The following is a 24,435-nucleotide window of genomic DNA, read 5'->3' on the forward strand; positions in this document are numbered from 1 at the left end:
AGTACCAGTTATTAAAATTGCCACACAAAATATCTGCCAGCTCTAAACATCTGGAAGGGAAATATATTCCTCTATGTTATCCTGTGTTGATTTATGACTCTGAATATACTGTGTATTGTGAATCATTTTAGGGTTACAAATAACTCATCCACTAGGCTGTAAATTTCACTAGACAAACAAGTACAGGAGAGCAAGCAAGTGAACAGCCGAGAGATGCACTACAATTTTTCTTTTCTTTCCAGTTTCACCTTAGCCCACATTTTTTTTTCCAGTTTCATACTAGATCACAAAATTACACCAGTTCTATTGTTTGTGATGAGCTGAAGACAAAAAAAGAAGTTCAAATTCACCTTATTCTAACAATAAGGCAAGGAAGAGCAATGGAAAGCTAAATTCTAAATGTTTTTTTGCAACATAACATTTTCAAATCAGCTTAAATCCAGAGAAAATTTTTTTTATTATGCAATTTGATTTTTACATCAATAAAATCTTAGATATAACAATACAGATGAGGGAACAACAATTTAATTTGTATTGAAATAAATATTAGATATACAAAGCAAATACAGTGAAAAAGGGTCACAATAAATTACAAGTGGAGACATTATTTTGCTCAATCACCAAAGAAAGCCCTTGACACTTCCAATTTCACACCATCAAATTTATCATTCTTGCTGATTTAAGCAGAACACAAAACAAATATGGATCCCACGGCTTACTTTCACAGGTACCAGCACAGATAATTTAGTATGGTGATTCAATTTGAGAATCAGTAGGGACCAGTAAATCACTGCATAAAAGAAAGAGTGAATGAGGTCCTTTTTCCTTAGTGTCAGCAGGCTAGGATTATTATGTTTATTAGATTTTCTTGAAAGGAGTTCACATTTTCTCAAATATTCAGGAGCAATATTATGTCCCCTCTGAGCCCTACATTAGCATTTATGTGCTTTGATCTTGAATACAGGGGAATGATGAATTTTTCAATTTATTTTATAAATTTATACAGTCTGGATAGTATTGGCCTGAAGAGTATGTAACTCCCCAACCTGTATAATATTAGATATTAAAAATGGATTCAAAAGAAGTTACTAAGAAATGCTGACATACTGTGTATACAGATTTTTTAGTTCAATATATCCCATTATATAGAGAACCAGAAGTAATGCATTTATATATCAAGCAGTTTTTTATGACTCTCTTTCTAATCCTTGTGACCCTTTTACATTTGTTTCAATATATACATATCACAAATGTTATCTGCCCAAGACTTTGCCCATTTGGTCTCAACTTACAGATACATACGCAAGCAAAAATTCATATCAAAAGCATTTGTCTTATTTTAAAGTTACAAAAGAAAATAGTCTAGGTTGGAACTAAACTGTCATGAACCAAGAAAAACAATGGTTAGTTTAAAAGTACTGAGCATATCAAAAAAGTAGCTCGGGAAAACTATGATGGAAAAAGTGAAATGATTCTTGGGCCTTTCCTTCCTCTGGAATGTGAGCTAATTTTTAGATTCCAGCAAAGATACCCAATAATAATTTTTCTCTATCATTTTCTAAGAAAAAGAATCTGTTGTAGACTAAAAAAATACTGTACTTTATCTCTTGTCACATCAACTCAAATTCAGTGCAGGTCAGTTTTCCTATTTGCGCTGCACAACAGGAGAGAGACTACTCTATAGTTAATCCCTCACACAGGGATGTGTTCCTTTCTAAGAACCCTCCCAAATACCACCTCTGAAGATAAACACGTCATAGAGTAATTACTACCAGGAAACCTCCCAAACTTTTAGCAGCTCCTTTCTTATCCTTAGTATCAGATCCAGTCACAGCTTTCCACCCAGAATATTATAACAGGCCTGCTCATTACAACAATCTCTGGAAATAACTCCTGGATTTATAAAACGTATATGCCTTTGGTATATTATCTGTTGAGCTACACTATCATATAACCTATGTAGAATTCTCTTAACTCTAGAGAAATTCCAACGAGATGATAAGTGAAACTATCAATAGTTGTCTCTGCAACTCAAACTGAATTTACAAATCTAGGTACCCTTCCTAATATCCAAAAATTTCAATATGCTTTTGTATTATTGTGAAGTCTAAATTTTAAGAGATGGAACTAGTTACACCTTGTACACCTACAAAATGACCATGAACAAATTTTAAGTACCATTTTTCTACATACCTGAAATGAAGGAGAAAGAGCAATTTTATAATTGATGTGTTTAGGTAATTTAGGCACTTATGAAAACAAAAAAACGCAGAGAGACCATGATCTGAATAACACCAATAATTGTGGCCTATTCTACTATTTACCTAGGAAGCAGATATTAACAGGGTACTTCTTCCAGCTTTTGAACATTTCAATATTTTTAAAATGTACTCATAGTAAATGCTTACTAAATATTTACTGAATACTGAATAATTACATATTAAAGAGTCATGGAATTCAGGTCCTTAGTTTTATGCTGACTCAGGATTTAGTGGCATTTAACCTTCCAACATGGCCCATAAAACAGCTGAGGACTACTTGAGGAAAGAGTGCCACCTACTGCTCATAAGCATAACTGTGGTTACTTTTTCCCTTGAGGTTTTCATTACAGAATAAAAATCAGTCTCAATATGGGTGACAGCATTGAGGGAGGCAGATCAAAAGGGGATTTGGGTAGATGGGTGGATGGGAGCTTCAGAACTATATTAATTAAAACAGATTCCTTAGCATTAGATAAGGATCTTTACCACAATCCCTCAAAATTAATTTTATTCTTATCTCAAACTTAAAAAGAACAAAAACTCTCAGTTCTGCTCGTAGCATTATATACACACTTATTTTCCTTTTTCGGATGAATAATATTCATGTCCTAAACTCACAAACCTAAACTGATTTTTGATCCTGATTTTTGGGAGGAAAAGAAGTATTTTGATAGCTTTACAATTCTTAGTTATACAACAGACCATAAATCCTTCACAACTTCTGGTTTAATGTTAAGCATGCCTTGATTTTCCCCGTAAGGGAGGTTCCTAAATAACTAAATTCATTTTTTTTTTTTTTTAAAAGGTTAGCTTTTGGGCTTCCCTGGTGATGCAGTGGTTGAGAGGCCGCCTGCCGATGCAGGGGATGTGGGTTCGTGCCCCGGTCCAGGAGGATCCCACATGCCGCGGAGCGGCTGGGTCCAGTGAGCCGTGGCCGCCGGGCCTGCGCGTCCGGAGCCTGTGCTCCGCAACGGGAGAGGCCGCAGCAGTGAGGGGCTGGCGTTCCGGGGGGGAAAAAAAAAGGTTAGCTTTTTTTCTTGCTTACTTCTTCTAGGAGCATCTACCTTCGTGAATTTTACGCCAAGATAATTTAAATACTAATTGTTATTTATGAAATTTCTCTTTAGACTGATGTTAAATAGTTAATATTCATGAGGAATCAAGTATACAAATGGAATATAGAATCTTTGTTAGAAATAAAGTAGATTTTGTTCCACCTGTCCAAGAAGGTTTAATATCTAAAAGTACTAGAAGAACAGCAGCATTATACCACTTCCTAAAGAATATTCTGGATGTTAAATCAACTTTTTTTTAAACCTGTAAGTAAAAATAAATTCAGCTATGCAGCTATAACTTCTCCTAGTACATTCATTCTATATACTCTATTTCCTTAATTTTAATTTGATAGATATGCAAGTTACCCTATAATTTCAGATGTCAAATTAGCTAGTTGTATGTATTCATACTGCAAAATTCCTAACTACATGTTCATGCTAACTAAACATCTAGTAATGCTCAAATTGTAAGATTTATTTTTTCATGAGTTTAGTAGTATTTTGTTTATAAATCAAGCCTTCCTTTAAAGAACATGAGCATATCAGAAATATAACTCCATTATGTGATAAAAGCATTGACTTTTGAAGCACAGAGGGTTTTAAATTGTAATAGTATTAATGTTATATTCTTTTTGTTAAACATGAATTATTTCCTTTAGGAAAATCCTTTTGACCAATAGTAATTTTCAACATAAAGAGGAAAAACTAAAAACAGAGGCATACTTATAGATCATTCGAAGAAACATCATCATGGTAGAAACAAGAGCACACAAAAAGAAAATTAATAAATGGAAAAACTGGTGAAATGTGAATAAGTTCTGTACCTTAATAGTTAATAGCATTGCTCCAGGGTTAATTTCTTAGTTTTAATAAATGTTGTATAGTTATGGACGCTGTTAACACAAGGAGAAGCTGAGTAAAGGGTATATAGGAACTCTCTTTACTATTTTTTACAACTCTTCTACAAATCTAAAATTATCTCAAGATTAAAAAAAATTGTAAAAGCAAACAAAAACACCTAGTAACTTAAAAGTATGCCTTCAGCTGCCAAAATTTCTTGATACAATTCAAATTTTTAAAAACGTCATTAGAAATCAATAATACATTGTTTACTTAACCTTATAATTACTTTATTGCTCTAGAAAGTTTAGTTTTTAAAACCATCAGATAGTGATACATAGTGATAGTGAGACTGCCCCACCCCTACAATCAGCTGTATACTACGAGGCTTCTCTAACTTAGTAGATAAATATTACAAAATTACAAAAGTAGCTGGTGACAGTTGAGCTATCAAGTAGGTATCACATTTCTATAGATCAAAAAGTTGAAAAAGAAAACTGATGTTACTGATAAGTCAGAGTATACTGGAGAAATCCAAGTTACATGCACATAGAAGAAAACTGGTCACAAAAAACCGTTACATTACTCTGTATTTACATTTTGCAAGGTTTTAAACATTTCCAATCATGCAACAATAAAGATCAGAATGAATTTTAAAAAGGAGTTAATGGAAGCTCAATGAACACATTTAACATATTATACAACTCAAATCACAGTTGCATAATACAACCAACCCCCCCAAATACAGCTGTGCGTTACACCACCGAAACGTGTACTATTTCCCCCACAATTCCTCCCCTGCCTCCATTCCCAGGCAATAACCTTTCCTATAAATCTTTCTATTTAACCTTTTAAGTCAGATTTGATGGATAAGTATGTATAATCTTCGTTATTATTTCAGAACAGATACAAAGTTTAATCATGCGCTCAATCTTCAGTTACATTCCTTTCAAAAGGCATCTGAATTGCTGCAACTGTCTATGAAAATCAAGCCTAAGAAACTGAGAAAACTCAGTCAAGAATATGATCTAAGTAATTGTATAAACTACAGTAATACTAAAACCTATGTATCCACATTTCTAAAAGAAGGATTTCCTATTTGAGAAATGTTACTCAATGGGTCTGTGAAAGGAAAACTGTCCGACTACTGTATTGCTCTCTGATGTAAAACGCTTAGGTGACCACAAATATTTACCCAATTGGTTAACAAGCTTTCAGTTGGGCCTTTTTAAAAAAAAATATTCAAAGCCACAGAAATAATTATGAAAATAAAATTTTGGAAGGTCATAGTATAAGATACATATAGAATTCCTATTATAATGGTACATCTAAAATAAATCTGTCCTAACAAAGCAGCACAAAATCAATTTAAAAGCAATTTGAAATTAAATACAGTGGGAAGTGTTTTTGTTAAAATCATCAACCAAAATTACTGAATGGCAAAAGAATACTGTCTCAAAATATACTGAATTTACATGTTAATGTTACTATAATGAACTCATGCCAGATATAAATTCAGGTTACCAATTAGATGAAAACACATTTTAGAGCTATTTTTACCAGAGAAATAAATGTACTTCATGATAAAGGCACAGCAGCATCTAAAGAATTTTTGATACATTTATCACAAGATTCAAACTTCCCTAACTATTAACAATACATTACAATAAAGTTTCTCAGAAAGTGTTTAAAAGGCTTGATTTAACATGCCAGGAAAATGATCATTTTTCTTTCGAGATGCATTTATGTAAATTATGTAAATTGCATTGAGGTCAGTTTTACACCTGGAATTAACCATCCATAGCAGAAGTACCAGCAGCTAACAATGCGTATTTATATTATATATAACTTAGCTGGATGTTAAACTATGCAACTGTTGGTGCCAGTCTGCTTATAAAGGCAATGCTCTGGAGACAAAGTCTTCTCACAAACAGTGGGCAAGCAGGTTTCATTATTAGATGTTCAACAACAATCCTCAGTTCATTAAACAAGGTCCTGCAACATAAAACAGTTTTCTTTCAGGAACCCAATGAAAAAGCAACGTAATGCAAGAGCAAATGCTAATGAAGGACTTTCCCACAGCCATTAAAGAATTTGAAGTAAAAGTAACCAGGATGCACTGTAGGGAACATACAAAATAAAATTCCCCAAATCACCTGTTTCCTTTTTCGGGGAAAAAAATCATTTAACAAAAGCATTTAATAAATGGCTCTCTCTGAGGGCTGAGATTAGTTAGGGATGATCTGTATCTTCTTTACAGTTGAGTCACATAATTTTCATATTTGACTTAGGCAAATTCAACTAGTTCTAAAAAAGAGACCAAGAAAGTGAAAATTATATAATATGAGCAATCCCACCTACTATTTCCTTAAAAGAACATACTGCCTCTTAGAGCTTTCCTCATCTGAAAAATGGGGCTATGTACTTATTGGAGTCACAGTGAAGTTTAAATGAGACAACACGGAAGATGCTCAATAAATGTTACCTCCCAACTGCATCATTCCATTGATCAAATAAGCTCTTGTTTGCCTTCAGACTAAATCCCACCTCCTCAACATCCCGTGCCTTCTGCAATCTTGTCTCAGTTGAATTTTCCTGCTTCATCTCCTACCACTCTCTGCCACGATGCCCATGTTACGCTGCCTGTTTTGAGCCTAGGCTGGCTGTGGATCACGACTTTGCCTTAACTGTGCCACTTGCCTACGAAGTACTCTTTATTACATACTGTAATCACACACACATCACACATATTGTACAGGTTAGCAGACACAAAATCACGTATACTGTACTGTAATTTATAAGTGCTTTAAAGAATCATGAAGGATAATTTTGGCTGTTCATATTTTTATGTGCTGACTCATCCTACATAAAGATACAACTTCTACCTTTTTGTATGCTGTGTTATTTTTATGGTTAGGAGAAGGCAATAATCTGTTTTTTAAAAGGATGTAATACACTCTCACACAAAAACAGGAAGGAAATTTGGAAAGATGCACATTTATCTAAAAACCTGACCTTCTTCTTGTATCTCCTACCTTTGTGACAGCCGCATTACTCATGACTCTCCAAGGTTCCCAGGCCAGAAACCTGGAGGTCTTCTTTATATTATTCTTCTTCCCTAAGCCCCAAGTTCCAACCCTCCTAAATAGCTTTCAAATTTATCCTTTTTTTACCACTGAATTAGTTCAGGCTCTGGAATTCTCTAACAGTTTCCAAATTGGTCTTTTTGTCCTTTTGGTGAGCCTGAAATCCATCTTCTGGAATAGTATTTCTAAATCAGACCTTATCGTGTTCTCAACCCCTCCACATTACAAACTTCAAATGCTCTTCCTACCTTAGAATAAAGTCCAAACCCTTCCACATGATCTAGTTCCTGTCTCCCTTTCTGGGCACAGATCTTCACTACTTCCCTATATACCTCCTCAACTCAAGTGACAACTACTGGCATGCCAAGCGCATTCAGGCACCCACATGCCAGAACTCAGACTTCAAAAGGCTTGGCCTTCTATTACCACCTCCTCCGTGAATTCTCATCTGTCTCCCTCTGCACTGTGTGCCTTCACAGCACCTTCATCATCATACTGACTTATGTAGCTATCTAATTCACTCAGCTCTAAGTCCCTAGAAAGCAGGTATTTCAATCCCACATTAAACTTGTTATCATCAACACACAATCACTGTCTTCAGAATAAATGACGCTAATGAATCAAGTTAGAGGGCATCCTGAAAACACTCTAGTTAAACCCCTTCAGGTTACCGAGGAGGCATGCCTCGTTCTCGTATTCATGGTTCTATCCCTGGCATAAACAACAGCACTTTCAGTGGTGATGAAAATGTCTGTTTGTCCAATGCAGCGGCCATCAGCCACGCATGGCTTCTGAGCACTTAACAATATGGTTAGTGTTGACTCAGGAACTGAGTTTTAAATTTTATGAATTTTAATTAATTTAAATTTAAATGGTCAAATGTGGCTGGTGGCTGTTCTATTAGCACAGCTCTGCACAATCTACACTAGACATGAACAAAGGACTCATATGACTAACTTGAGAAAAAATATCGTGATAAGTGAACATGGTACAAACTGGCTATATAGACTGTCTCATAACCCTTAACAAAAAAAAAGTATAGTGTAGAAAATGTAGTTTTATAGCCTGCTTATCAATATTTATAAGCCCAAATATTTTTCATTACCTTTCCACTGTTTTGATTAAAATGTGTACTAATGCGAGATGTTTATTAGCACATATTTGTGTTATCTTATAGCACTGCTATCCTTTCTTTTCTATTCCACTGAATACTTCTACATTTTTATAGGTAATGATATGATTTAAGGATATGTGGAGAAAACAGGAGTAGAGAAGAAGAGGATATAAAGAAGCAGAGAAAAACAAATCTACTGATGAAAAGTGGATGCCAGGGTAGGGAACCAGAATATGATGTCTAAAATGAATACAAGAACCAGAAAGCAAAAGGGAAAAACTCATGGAAGCAAGTAAAATTAAAGGTTTATTTTTTACTAGGAACTCATTAAGAACCTATGTCTAAAGAAAATAAGCTCTATTTTAGGAAGTACTGTGAAAAAGACATTGTCTGTGAGAACATAAAAACCCCTTCAAAGGAGAATAAGAAGCATAAAAAAAGGAAAATAAACTATTAAGAACCTAATAGAATCTAAGCACTTTTAAAAACACTACTTCATTTCACCTCCAGAAGGAGGTTTTTCTCTCTGTCAGTGAAGAAATTAAAATTTAAGTAACTCGCCTGAAGTCATAATGATGGACCTGGCAAATGATGGACCAGCATTCAAATTCAGTTTTTACTTTGCTTGTGAAAATATAATAGAGATCATGCTAACACACTCACTGGATTTCTGGCTGAATTCTACTACATGATGAATTTATTTTAAACGTGAAAACAAAAACTATGTTAACATTAGTATCTGAGTAACATATTTAAGAAGCCATTAAAAACAGCTATTCAGGGACTTCCCTGGTGGCACAGTGTTTAAAGAATCTGCCTGCCAATGCAGGGGACATGGATTTGAGCCCTGGTCCGGGAAGATCCCACATGCGGCAGAGCAACTAAGCCCATGTGCCACAACTACTGAGCACGCGCTCTAGAGCCTGTGAGCCACAACTATTGAGCCCACGCGCCTAGAGCCCGTGCTCTGCAAGAGAAGCCACCATGATGAAAAGCCCACCAAAATAAATAAATAAATATATTTTTTGAAAAAGAAAAGCTATTCATTTTTGTTTTCTTCTAATTTTTGAGATCAGAAGGCACAATTTATTGTACATTAATTTAAGCCTCCGTTCCTCAATATTATGATAATTTACTAAAATATTTCTCTGCTTCGTTTTTCCACTCCAAACAATTCTGCACAGGCTATCAGAAAACTATTATGATCATGTCAAAACCATCATTCCTATACATCCAAAAAGTAAGTTCCAAACTTCTTACCCTGAAACTCAAGAAGTTTTATGATATGGCTCCAATATACCTTTTAAATCTTTGCTCCAAGCACTCACCATTCAGAATTTCCCTTATAGTCAAATAGGTCTACTCAATGCCCCTTAAACTCTGCTTTTATCTTCTTGCCTCTGAACTTGTTCTGTTTTCCTACCTAAAATGCTTTTCCTTATTTTGTCTATTCAAAGGGTTTAATCCTTCTAGAACAAATTAAAATCTCTATTTTGTGAAACTTTCCTGGGCTCTTCTCTCTTCTGGCTCAATGATCTCTCCCCTGTTGTGGACTATAGTACTGATCTAGTAGAACAAACATGACAATTCATCATAGATTGACATGTGAATACCATATCCTAAACTACTGCTTCCTTTCTCATTATTTGACATGTGTTTTTTGTTTCTTCAACTAGGAAAGTGCCTTGAGAGTGGGACTTATGTCCTACACATTTTAAACTCCTTAAGCTTTAGCACTGTTTTAGAAGTGGTCAAGAAAAGTCTAGTCTTAGTGTCTGAAAAGAAGTACAACCACCTCCTCATCAATCCTAGGTAGTTCTAAGGCCAAAACTTAAATTCACAAAAACACTGCTTGCTTCTAAATTCTAATATAAAAGTTAAACAACTCTTAAAAGTTACAAATACTGTATTTCACAATACTCTTAATAAATAAAACAGGTTTAAACTAGTCACCAGCTTACCGACAATATGGATTTCTTCGAGAGGAGTATCGAAGAGTAAGGAATCTATAGTATATAAAAGGCTGGAGCAAACTTCCTTGACCACTGAAATAAACAAATACAAGGGCAATAAATACACATCATCAATTCATATGTATACTCTCAAAATTTAAAGGCAATTTAATTGGAGAATGTGTGTGTCTTCATTCATCAAATGGTCACAGTATTATCTATCATATCTAAATCCAAGTTATTCATGTATTTATGTAGGTATTACTTTTTTAAATTTTTAAAAGCTTTTAAATAAACCAGCAAATATTAAATAAATGCTTCAACAATTACCACTAATAACTGATAATAAAGTTTTAAAACTTTATAAGATATTTAAAACGAAAAGTAATTTATTTTATATAAGCAAATAAGAAAACTAATAAAACCACACAGGGTCACTAGTAAATTTACATAGCCTACACTATTTTTCTTCGTTTAAAAAACAATGACAATACCTCAACAGTCATATATATGTTTATGAAATTCTAAGTCTGGAATACTTTCCTAGGAAAAACTATCTTAAGATATTCACTAAAATAACTACAGATAAAATGCAGCAACAAACTAACATGGATAGTTAGGTAGCAGGGCTAAGTAAATCATATGTTTGATGGACTTGGTATGCAACTACTTAAAATCTTGACTATGAAAACTACACAGTAACTCTGAAGAAAGCAGAATATAAAGCTATACATATTACTACAACTATATTTTAAAACTTTTTTGGGGAATAAATGCACTAAGATGCTAAATATGGTTTGTTTTTTAGGTTAATTTTTTTTAGTCCCACCCCTCACCCCCCACCCCTTTTTTATTTCTGGCCACACCATGAGGCTTGCGGGATCTTAGTTCCCCAACCAGGGATCAAACCTGGGCCCCTGCAGTAGAAGCGTGGAGTCCCAACCACTGGACCGCCAGGGAATTCCCTTTTTCAGCCTTTTTTTCCCTAAACTATGTGATATTACTGTCATAATAAAAGTTTACATGATTACAAACTTATAACTAAATGTAATATCCACCTTCCCCAATAAATCATATAAAACTTTAACTCTTTAAATTGAGAAATTCACATATTACAGAAAACGTTAAGTAGAAAAGAATATTCAATGAAAAACAAATTTTCCATCAGCCAAGTTAGTTCCTTCCTCAAAGTCATAGCATCCTTCCAGAAATTTACATAAACAAGTGTATATAATGACTAACACACAGTGCTCATTTTGTAATGCACTGAATCCATTTAACTCTAGGAGGGAAGTGGTATTATCATTCTGATTTTAAAGATGAAGAAACTGAGGCAGAAAGAAATATACATGTCTTTAAACACACACACCCCAAAATATAAATGGGGAATACCCTACACAGTTCTCAACCACTTTTAAACTTATTATATCTTGGAGATCATCCCCTATCACAACACATAAATTACCTCATTCTTTTCACAGCTTCAAATATTCCATCTTATGCATGTACTATTATGTAACAAGCTCTCTACTAATGAATAAAACTACAACGATCATCCTTTTACTTGTCTTTGCACATGTGTGTGTGTATATGTAAGATAAACTCATACGCTACATGTATAAGAAAACTCATAGAATGTTCACTTTTAAATACAGAGCTTTATGCATTACTGCTACAAGTTTAACTTAATAAAGCCTTCTAATATCAGACTGTGTTTCTACCATGAAAGGTAGCATTTAAGGAATAATGACTTAAAATTGTTTTTAATTTTACAGTTTGCGTTGTAGTCAAGTGACACACTTGAAACATGAATAGCTTTTCTTATTAGGGATTGAATAAAACTTTATTACTTAATTTTAATTTTTTAGAATAACAAAGTGATTCCCCTATTTAAATATTTTTGGTAAATTCTCATTTCCTTTACAATCTTAAAAATTAAAATCAACTTGTACATAATAAGTGTTTAAATAAAAGATTAAGTAGCACAATTGACTTAATATACCAGTATAGTCAAAACTTGGTGCTCCAACAAAAAATTCACTGCAGTTCCAAAAATGAGGCTTTTTTTTGTGTGGGGGAGGGCTGTGTTGGGTCTTCACTGCTGCGCACAGGCTTTCTGTAGTTGCAGCGAGCGGGGCTACTCTTCGTTGTGGTGTGTGGGCTTTTAAGTTGTGGCTCACGGGCTCTAGAGTGCAGGCTCAGTAGCTGTGGTGCACGGGCTTAGCTGCTCCACGGCCCGTGGGATCTTCCCACACCAGGGATCGAACCTGTGTCCCCTGCATTGGCAGGCAGAGTCTTAACCACTGCACCACCAGGGAAGTCCCAAAAATGAGGTTTTTGTTTAAGTGTGCCTGGCATCTCAGCATTTCATTGTAATTCTCTTAAGCTTACCTAAAAGGAGAACAAATTATTTTGTTTATTAACCAGAATGTGGCGGTTTCAGATATAGTCACCAATTACCTCCACATGAAGAGTGAGTTTTGGTAGCTACATTTTAACTTTCACCCAGGTACATGAAACAAATCACAGAACCTCATGTGACTCAAGACCAGATGACCCAAGAAAAAGAAAAATGAGCAAGAAAGTAAGAGGGCAAAAGGTTCCTTTTACCAATTAAAATGTTTAAGTGTATGATCAGGATCACAAAAAAGAGATGAACTAACTTCTAGGGTGTAAATTTCAGAGTGGAATCATCGACAAATACAGTTGCATCAAATTCTATACCCAACATTCATGGTACGTTACAACTAGAAAGAATTTTGGCAATTACTTATTTCAACTACTACTAATTTTTTAAGTGTAGAAAATCAAGGCTCAGAAGGCTAAGTTAGTGGTCAAATCAACTAGAATCCAGCTCCCAAACACCCAATAAGAAGTCTTCCCATTGTATCATTCCAGGACCCTATTTAGATTATATTATCTAGTTTTGAACCCCACAACTTAAGCAACATGTGGTGATCCTGGAGTTTTCAGAGAAAGATGTTATTTATAAGAATGGTACAGATGCATTTATGAGGAAATCTAGAAAACTCTATTACCAGCTTAAAGAAAGAGTGCTAAAGAAAGGAGTAACTGCCAGGTATTTAAAAACCTTACTAGTTAACCAAGGCAATGAACATTAAAATGAAATATTTCATAGACAAAAACAAGTTTGTTACAAATTAATGAGATTATGGAAAATAGGTAATACAGACCTATTAGAGGACAATTTGGTACGGTCTATTAAATATAAAATGCACCTAGCTTAGACTCAGCAAAAGTACAGACTCGCACAAAAGTATAAGCAGACAGGTAAAAAAAATGTTTACTGCATCAACATTTGGAAAAGTAAAAATCTGGAAACAAATGGCCATCAACAGGGGAATGGGTAATAAAATATAGCATAATAATATGATGGAACACTATACAGCCATTAAGTGAAACAAACCAGAAATATGAATGTCATATAAATAGGTCATGAAAACATACTGTATGAACGAAAAAAGCAAGATGCAGACAACTGATGCCTTTGATATAAAATAAAAACTAAACAAAGGGACTTCCCAGGTGGCGCAGTGCTTAAGAATCCACCTGCCAATGCAGGGGACATGGGTTTGAGCCCTGATCCAGGAAGATCCCACATGCCACGGAGCAACTAAGCCTGTGTGCCACAACTACTGAGCCCACGTGCTGCAACTACTGAAGCCTGCACACCTAGAGCCCGTGCTCTGCAACAAAAGAAGCCACCGCAATGAGAAGCCAGTACACCGCAACAAAGAGTAGCCCCCGCTCGCCTCAACTAAAGGAAGCCTGCGCGCAGCAACGAAGACCCAATGCAGTCAAAAATAAAATAAATTTATTAAAAAAAACCCAAAAGGGCTTCCCTGGTGGTGCAGTGGTTGAGAGTCCACCTGCCGATGCAGGGGACACGGGTTCATGCCCCGGTCCGGGAGGATCCCACATGCCACGGAGAGGTTGGGCCCGTGAGCCATGGCCGCTGGACCTGCGCGTCCGGAGCCTGTGCTCCGCAACGGGAGAGCCCACAACAGTGAGAGGCCCGCGTACCGCAAAAAAAAAAAAACCCCAAAAACTAAACAAAACCCCGTACCCATAAAATAATAATATATATTTTCTATCCATCTGTGTAAGTACTTTAAAAGAACTACATACATGTACCCATATCAAACTCCTTAGCTCTGGGAAGGAGAGGACAGAACCCAACTAGGATTCACAGTCAAATGGTATTTTAGCTTTTATTTGTAACGTCCTATTATTTGAGAAACTGAAAATTGAAAAAGCAATAATCTGGGCAGAAATGTGGTTTTAAAACTTAAATGCAAGAATATAGGTAGGTCAATACTATCCTAAAGTTCTATTTTTAAAAGGAGCCTGCGTGTCCGGAGCCTGTGCTCCGCAACGGGAGAGGCCACAACAGTGAGAGGCCCACGTACCACAAAAAAAAAAAAAAAAAAGAAAAAAAAATGGAAGGCTTTCTTTATTCATGCATTCCTTCTATAATTAACATACGAACAAAACATGGAGGTGGTAGTAAGCAACTAATAATACCAGACCTTAATTTTTCAGATTTTTCTCTAGTATGGGAAAAATCATCTCAATAATGTTAGAATGGACTAAACTAGCCTTCCTAAGATTCTTTCAAAAGTAGTTATTCTGAAATTAATTTTCAAAATGTTAAATGATAAATCACAAGGAATAATAAAGAAGACAAATGCCTAGGTTTATCATAGTAAACTACAGGAGTTTACTATACTCTCAGGTTCTCTACTATCATCTGAAAAGATGATTGCTAAAATCCATCTTAAGCTCTGAATCTCAGTATGTACTTCAACAGATGTAAGCAGGATAAAATTTGAGTTGATACATTTATTATGTTCACTTAGACACCAGCCTCCTAAAATAAGTATATTTTTATTCTTACCTAAAAAGCATAAAAACTGTAGCAGGCATCAAGAATATTTCATTACAAGCAATGAATTTCAGAATATTCTGTTGATTAGTGCTTAATTTATCCAAGAGAGATCTCAGCAGAGGTAAACTATTTGAACCCTTTGCCTAAAACATAAGAAAACAAACATTAGAAATAGCAAAAGCATTTTCGATCACTCAATTATTTTCTTTCTTTAGATAAATTGCATATCCAATACACAATACAACCAAAAGACAATTATTTGAAAATGATGATATAAAAATGTACAAATTATTTAGGGACAACAGTTAACGTATTTTCCTGCTTTATTGTATTTTCTATATTTGTAGAGTTAAATAGAGAAACAACTTCAATAAAAGTCCTTTTCATTCATAGACACTTTATCTTCCTTATTTCAAGAAAAGTGGTGGTTATTTCTCTCCAACCATAACAAAACCTGGCTACCCAGAAATACAGTTAAAGTATCTGTGACTCCTTAGTTGATTAAAGGTAGAAATTACAGAGTCCAATTACTGCTGTGATCCAAGAACTATAGGGATAAATAAGGCGGCCAACACAAGGCACAATTCTGGATATTTTAATTCAAATTTCAGTGCACATGCAGTCAATCTGCCTGGCACACTGCAGTTACTAGGCTTAATGATCCAACCCAGTAATAAGAAAAAAATTCTAGGAAAGTAGCAGTTCTGAACGTCAGTGTAAAAGAAATTTGGTACACTCTACACACACGGTATGTTAAAATTACTGACAGAACAAGAGATCTCTGACAACTTATCAAATCAAAAATATATGATTTTTTTTTTAAATAAAAAGATCTATTTCAAACTTCAGAAATTACTCCAGGAACTGGGGGGTAAACTTGAATACAACCCCTTATCTACAAAATGTACTATTTTATCGAAACTTAAACAGTAAAAAATACCAAAACTTTCAAATCACGAATTCAGAGCAAGTTTGTACGGAATACAGGACCTTTTTGTGACAAATGCCCAAATGTCTTAAAACTCAAATTTGTGTTAACTATCTGTAAATCCAGGAGTCAAAAACAAAAAACAAAGCCAGCACAATTTTACTTACATCAAGGACCTTTTTCGTGTATGTGGCAGCATGAAGTAAAGAAAATAGCAAGACTGGGAAAATACTCACTGAAGAAAATAATTAAGGAAAACATTAAAAATTCATCAAGCACTTTGCAAAACAGGCTATGTATTATGTTCAAATATACAGATCTAAAATGGCATCTGCTAAAAATGAGTTCAGTGATGGCTTTTGGTCTACTGATACACTTTATAAAATGAAGGTTTTTTTAATCTGTAAAGAAGAAAGTCAACTTGCATTTTTTAAACCTCATAGTTCTTTTTATGAAGAAAATAGTGAAAAAAGCTTTTTCACCTATTCCTATTGGATAAAATATTGCGAACATTGGCTAAATTAAGTTGAAATCTAGGCCATCTCAAAGCGTTAAGTAATACAGCTTTTAACCCTACAATGGTCATCCTGGACAGAATAACTTAGCCTTCAAATACCAAAATAGTCTTTTGTACTGCTTTCATCAACTCAGTTGCTTAGGAAAGACTATAGAGTAGTGGTTTAAAGAGTAGTTCTCAAATTTTCCTCAACTAAAGATGTTTAATTCTTTCTTTCCTACAAGGACCCCATTATTTTGAGATACTGTTCCAATCAAGCTTTTACAGTTAATGTGTTCTCAATTTGTACAAATAAAAAAGACAGTGTATATTTGGTTTTGTATATAGTCAATTGAGAATCTCATCAGTTTAATTACAGATGTGAGCAAAGAATCCTTATATTTGAGTTTCACTGTTTGGCTTTATGTCATAGATAAAATATACAATTTTCATTCAGCTTTCTGAAAAATGGAAATTGCTCAAAAGACTTTACACCAATTTCTGCTAGGTTGATAACAAAAAAACCCCACTTGTCCAAGTTATTTCCATGAAATGATATAGACAGTTAATTATGAAGGGCAAAAATACTTGTCCTAAAAATAGTAGCAATTTCTAAGAAATAAACCATTATATTTTTCTACACCAACTGAAAGCTTGGTGTGAGGGAAATGACCACTACAGCATAACCTGAGTATCAAATTCATTATAACCACAACTCATCATTTAAGACCCAAAGGTTCCTAAGTTCCAGGTGGCTAGTAAACAATGACCTATAGCCAAGTATTATAAAAATCCTAACTCTCTAATATAAATGTTCTCCGATTAATATCCTCACTAATTCTTCTGTGCCATTCATAAAATTTAAGTAAAATGCCAATCTCCTGAGTAGAGATCATACACACACACACACACACACACACACACACACACACACACACAGAGTTTTACACTTTTAACAGAATCCTTAATTCAGAGTCAAGATATCTGGGTTTCACTCTTGGCTCTGACACTAACTTCATTTCCCTAGGCCAAGTTCCATCTTCTGTCATATGAATTTGCAGCGATCAAACCTAGGGATTTCTAATGAGTCTTACATCTCTAACATTCTATAGTTCACAAATCCTTGATAAGAGATTCATAACCTTAGCATTCATTGTTACATTTAAACTATTTAGAAAACACAAGGGGTGAAGAGTGTACAATAGAAAAAGGACAATACAACACCTTTCTAAGAGCAAAGATCACAACATGACTTTGGGATCACCTTTATTAACATAATACCCAACTACTTTAGCAATCAGATTAGTATTTCTTGCCAATTAATAGTTTATGTTATTCCCACTGCATACTCCCCGCTCCCCTCCCTGTAAGAATTTAAAGAACATTAAATCCTTAATCTCCAACATTCCCTAGAGATGGCCTAGCAAATAACTAATTGGATAGACAAGGCAGAGAGGTTGTCTTCACTGTCATGAGTCATTTGGCACCGTCTCAGGATTCAGTCAATAAAACTGTCCCAGAGGTCAGTATTGATGTATTCAATTTGCTCTACATTAATTATCTAGAAAACACAGCTTCTATCATTTTTCTTTTCAAAGAAATTTTAAGCTAGTAAGGGCAGAAATATGAACCTCTATATAATTTCCCATTATATCTCAGAAAAGCAAGAATTTTAATATTGGTGATTATAAAGGACCTCAATGAATGTGGCTGACAAAAGCAGGTCAACACGATGATATGCCAAACAAATGTGCTTATCATTTACAGTTGTAGTACAACAATTACCTAGTGAGTTTTACCTACATTACTACTCACTTGCCAATGTGATGCCAGGCAAGTTACTTTAAACTCTTTGAGCCTCAGTAGCCTTATCAATAATATAATGCTCACTATAATTTTTTTCAGAGTGTTGCAAGGATTAAGTATGTCAAGTCTGTATATACTGGCAAAATAGGTGCTCAAAAAAATGTCACTTTCCTCCTATTCTCTTTTCCTTAAAACTTATAAACAATCTATTTAAAATTTGATACTTCATGAACATAGAAAATATTATCTAAATAGGCAGTATTTAGTGTTAGAGATATATTTTATTGTGCTTTCCATTATGTACAGTTGTATCATAATTCAAGAACACTTAAGAACAGTACTTTTGAAAGTACAGAATACTCCCCTGAGGGATGATTCATAGGGGGGCAGGGGTGGGGGGTGGACAACCTATTAAAATGATTAAGTTTAGGAAACACTAATAATTCTTAGGTCTCACAATGCACACTACCATATCAAAGGTCCTACAGTAAAGAAATCTATTTAACAATGTTTAACCTATTGCTTCCCAAACATACCAAACTGCAGAATCCCTTCCCCTCCTTTTTAAGAATACCTACTTTTATCCCACAACATATTTTGGAAATGTATAAACATACAAATTCCAAATGAGTTATTTAATTCTCATTGGCTCCAGAGAGTATCCATGTGTCCTTATATTCTACTCTATCCATAGCAAATACTAATTTCTATTTATTTTATTAATTATCCCATTCTCAGCTTAAGTAAGTTATTTCTTGATTAATTTCCATTTGTTTCTAGCTCACTGGGAGTTGAAAGAAAGAGCTGATGACTTCTCTTTTCTTAAGGCAAGGCATCTGGGCATTTTCCCAAAGAATGTGTGAATTAAATGAAAGAAACATATATTAAAATAAGTCCTCCATAGGCTTGTGCTTTGAATCTGAATTTTAAAATACCCATTGCTAATAAAGAAGCTTACAAGAGGCAAGATCAAAGATACAAAGTTTAAAATTCCCAATCAGCTCTTCAAAATTTGGACTTCACATTTCAGAGTCAGAAATTCTTACACTTAATGTATCTTCATTCAAATGAAGCGCGAACAAACCAACCAACCCAGGCTTCATGGAACACCCTCATTGCTGAATCCTTCCTGTAGCAAAAAATAATAAGAAGAGATCTCCTATACACTCAGTAGGCAATTTCACTGTCAAAAAGGTACAAAAGGATACTTGTAACAGGGTAGGAATTGACAAAGATGAGTGAATACAACAGGTAGTGGCAGCTGTCCTCTAACAAAGCCTGGGCCAGGAATGCTCTGCTTAACTGGAAGTGTGGTAATCTTTGGTGCAGCCTCAGAGCACTAGTCAGAGCATTTGCCAGCAAAGCACGTTGGTAAAAGCTTGCTGCTTCATGCAACCTGCAAATTACCAGGGGAGAGGTTATCATGAGATGTAAACAACTACTGTGTCTCTTCCTCCTTTGTGAATTGCATCACAATTGCACAATACCTAAATTTATTACTTGTCAATAGATAAAAAAATTGCTTGACCCTACTATACCTTTTTAGAAGCATCACTTTATATATATACCCAACTGAATTTTTATTTATTTCTATTGAAGCATAGTTGATGTACAATACCCAACTGAATTTTATAAAGCAGTCATTCTTCCTTTTAACAATCAAAAATGCAAAAAAACCATGAACTTATCTCATCCCCACATCCATTTTCTCTCAATTTTCAATGTGATGTTACTTTTCACAAAGCACATGATATAAAATATACCTCCAGTTGGTATTACTAGAATATTAGTGCCTTAAGGATGAGACCTGTGTCTTATTTGTCCCTGAACCCCTTGCAGTTTAACAAGTATGACACCTAAAAGGTATTCCAGAAAAAGTGAACAAGTGAATACCAAAGGCAGAAACATGTATAATACATACCCAAGAAGAGGCAGAACAAACAAAGCAGAGCAGTAAACTGTGAACAAGCGAGAAAGCCACATTGCCGTGTCCAGTTTATTGGCCATCAAGAATTGCTGAATGTAAAAAGAAAAATACTGTAGTAAATTAAGCTTGCAAATTATGTTTTTAAGGATGAATATTATGTAGTTTTATTCCTATTCAAAATGTCTCAATGCCCCTGTAGCAATTGTTTAAGATCATTAAGTGTAAACTCTTAGGGCAACTGTTTCATGTATATGTTCAGTAACAAAGCCAAACTCCCTATAGTTTTTTTTTATTTTATAAGTTTGTTTGTTTGTGGTGGCTTCGTTGCTGTGAAGCATGGGCTCTAGGTGCACAGGCTTCAGTAGTTGTGGCACGTGGGCTCAGTAGTTGTGGCTCGTGGGCTCTAGAGTGTAGGCTCAGTAGTTGTGGCGCACAGGCTTAGTTGCTCCGCGGCATGTGGGATCTTCCAGCGCCAGAGCTCGAACCTGTGTCCCCAGCGCTGGCAGGCAGATTCTGAACCACTGCGCCACCAGGGAAGTCCCCTCCTTATAGTTTTGATATGGAAAGGATAGGAAGTACTTAAATAGAAAAATACCAGTTGACATTAAAAAAAAAAAGACTAATTAGGCAAGAAAAATTTAACTACAATTGTCTGTATTCCTTCAACACTTGTAATACTGGCTTCACCTACTTTAAAAGAACATTAAATAAGAATTAATTGCTCTCAAGAGAACCATAATGCTTATTCTTAGAAAAAAATCTCAAATTCAAACAGGCAAGTCTCAGGTCTGAGTAAAAAGGCATCACACAAAGCCAATTTGGACTATATCAACCTTACAAAGGAGAAATGTAAAACCATGGTAATAGTCACTTAGCCTCTGGATGATCTGCCAACGTACACACAAAAGCCTGGCATACTGTAGGGGCTCAAAATATGGCTGTCAGGTGTTAATGGCACGTGACATTGTGCCATTATTCTCACCTCCGATTTTATGACTTTCTTCATCCTCTTGAAGCTCCCTGACAAGTCTTAGCCTGGTTTCTGCGGCCCTGGATTAAACTTCCAAATATCACTTTCTTCTCCATTTGCCAACAGATGTGTCCATCATCACGAATGCAATAACTTAAAATCAGTTTTCTCATTCAAACTGTATTGTGTATTCAAATTCTAAAGTGGCTTTTACATTTTTTGATAGAACCTACACAAACAATTTTTACATCAAGACCCAATACAGACATATGTGAGTATATAAAATAAAAATCTCACAAAAACAATATTTATCTTTACTATGTGTGATAAATTTTGGTATTTTGTAGTCTATTTAATGTTTTATAAACAGTGTTTCCATGAAAAGGATTTCAAATCTCACTAATTGGTCTTAACCTGGAGTCTTAAACACTGCTCAAAGCAATCTAACTTATTTATCATTTGAAAGAAGATATAAAAAAAGTTTTGGGGAAAAATGCAAGTATCTTTTAAAATTCAAGGATGCTTTTTATTTAATTTTATTGCATGCTTTCTAACAGTATGCAGGTAATTTCAGATATATGCCTCCACTTTATTCTACCCAATCCTACTACTGTTACTCTTCTAAAGTTAAATGATCACCAGTAGTCAAGTGGAAGGATGAATCCAGCTTACAGTGCTCAGTTTCTCTACAAATATTCAGATTCTACGTGATAGTTTGAAATTTAATTTTAGAACATTTTCTTTAAAACCTATTTGTTTACGGTGTTCATTTGGTGATAAATCACTAAACTGTGCATTTCATCTTGTACACTTTTATGCATGTGCATTTTACTACACAATTTAAAAAAGGTTTAAAAAAGCGTATTGGTTTACATTTTAAGAGTGAACTGACTGACCATGTTACAAATAATTCAGGCAAAAAATATAATGCATCTTTGGGTGAAAAAACTATTGAGGTGAAAAATTATTCACACAATCTTAAAGTATCATGACATAGAACACTTTTTATTTATAAAGGGAAACAAGTTATCTTTACAACAGAAACTCTGGTGGACACCACCTTAACCAAACGATCAAACTTATCTCCAATGATGAGATAAATCAACATAAAATGTTTCCTGATATATATAATGCCCTGAGAAGAACGGAATATCACTTATTTAATATTCCTACCAAAATGTTTAACCTGAATCTAGTCATCTGTAGGGGGAGGGGGGGTGGGAATCAGACAACTCCAATTTGAGAAGCGTTCTGCAAAACAACAGGTCTCAACTCTCGAAAGACAAAAATGGGAGGAGGACAAGGAAACTGTTCCAGACTAAAAGGGACCAAAGGCCAGGAAACACAATGCACACTTCCTGATTTAGTCTGGATAAGGAGGAAGAAGCTTTAAAGGACAACTGAGGAAATCTGAATATAAATTGTGTATTAGGTTGATAACACGTTAAATTTCCCAAACTTAACTGCAAAAATTGCTGTGATAACTGCACTGTGGTCACCTAGAAGAATACTGAAGTACTTATGGGTTAATGATCATGATGTAAGCAACTCTCAAATGGTTCAGCAAAATTAAGGGAAGAAAAAAAGAAAAAGTGTGCATATAAACTGACGTTGCAAATGTCTGAAAAGAAAAAAGTCACTCGGCTCAGTTCACATACTTAGTGTTTAAAATCAGAGGACAATTATGCTTCTGGTACAAGAAACTAGTAAGCAGCAGGCCTGCAACTTAAAAATAAAAAAGTTACAAAAGCATAGTAACATTTCTCTTCGTAAAACGACGAAAGGAAAAGAGAACGACCGCTCCCCTCTTTCTGCTTAAAAACGGGCACAACGGTTCTGGGCCAACACGCGTGTGCGGAACAAGGCGTGTGTCACGCCTCGACCTCAGGTGGCATCTTCAACCTTAGGACACAGGACAGGGACCGAGGGGTGGGAAGAAGCAAGAAGGCCCAATCTCCGCAGCATACAGGTGGGCATGCAGGTGAGCGCCACCTGCTCCAGGCCGGCCTGGTGTCGCTTCAGAAACAGAAACCTGTAGCTCCCTCTAACGTCTTCGCTCACGATCGGCCCTCTCCCCACCCCCACCCACACCAGTAATCCCAGTCCTGAAAGCAAAGAGCCTCTGCAACGCCTCGGACCCGACTTCCAACACTTCCTGCTCCTTCCTAACTTGCAAATCAAGCCACACGGCCCTGCCCGGTCACTTACCACTGCGCCCGCCCCTCGGGGGCCGTTCGGGGCCGTATCCGCCATGGGGGTCTCACACACGCGTCTGGAACGCTGCAATCGGAAAGGGAAAAGAGCGAAGGAAGGTCAGCGCCCGGTCCGCGACTCCGGGAACTGGCTTTCCTGCTCCCGGCGGGAGCTTCCGAGCCTCCTCAGAGCAAAGGACTCGCCGCTTCAGTGCAACGGACTGTCCCACGGGTACCCGCAGCGGCCGGGAAATACCTGTCCGGCACCGCCAAGAGCAAAGCTGGGTTTCTAGAAAGAGCGGAGAGAAGGCGGAGCTTCGGAACAAGGCCCTACAGGGCCGAGGTAAGGCCGCCGGCTCCAGGTTATTGCCGAACCCGGAAGTGCTCCTTTCACTTCCGTGGGGAAGAGGCGGTGACGCAGAGGGGAAACCCGCAGCGGTGCCCTGAGGCATGACGGGAAGTGTCGTTTTTCTGGCTTCGGCTTCACGTGTCGTGCACGCCAGTTGCTCTGTAAGCGAAGAAGCGGGGCTGGCCAAGCAGCTTTTGACTCATCGTTACAGCTCAAAGATGGTCCTCCCTGCCCATGGCAAACCACGAAGGCTCTCTACTCCCTGATATAGAAGCCTCAGAAATGTCTTCTTTGCTGTTTTGTTCCAGGGGCTCGCAAGGCCCTGTGGTGCTACTTCTAACATTAGTTCTTTCAGCAAGCACTTCCTGAGGCCTGCTGTGTGACAGGCTCCATACTTGGCAAGGAGGATAAAAAGATGGTTGTGACACAGACTGCGGGAGAGAGAGGCAAGATGAAATCACGGCACACTGCTTGTGCCCTATGCAGAGAGGCCGAGTTAATCACAGGAGGCCCTAATCAGAGGGGTCTGGGAAGGGTTCCTGGAAAATCT

At 36.1% G+C, this 24,435-nt stretch overlaps 1 protein-coding gene across 1 annotated transcript; it reads right to left on the minus strand.

Annotated features, from left to right (window-relative positions):
• Positions 1-446: 446 nt before the first annotated feature.
• On the minus strand, positions 447-23,906 carry TMEM33 (transmembrane protein 33). Its single transcript, XM_082652733.1, has 8 exons — positions 23,793-23,906; positions 23,553-23,624; positions 20,369-20,463; positions 19,656-19,843; positions 16,313-16,380; positions 15,227-15,360; positions 10,318-10,401; positions 447-6,151 (listed from the first exon to the last, which is right to left on the minus strand). The coding sequence occupies exons 2-8, from the start codon at positions 23,595-23,597 to the stop codon at positions 6,022-6,024; spliced, it is 744 nt and encodes a 247-aa protein (XP_082508859.1). The 5' UTR covers positions 23,598-23,624; positions 23,793-23,906; the 3' UTR covers positions 447-6,021.
• Between the last annotated feature and the right edge of the window lie 529 nt (positions 23,907-24,435).

This window comes from Grampus griseus (assembly GCF_964374135.1).
Source record: "Grampus griseus genome assembly, chromosome: 4".
Classification (NCBI taxonomy): Eukaryota; Metazoa; Chordata; class Mammalia; order Artiodactyla; family Delphinidae; genus Grampus; species Grampus griseus.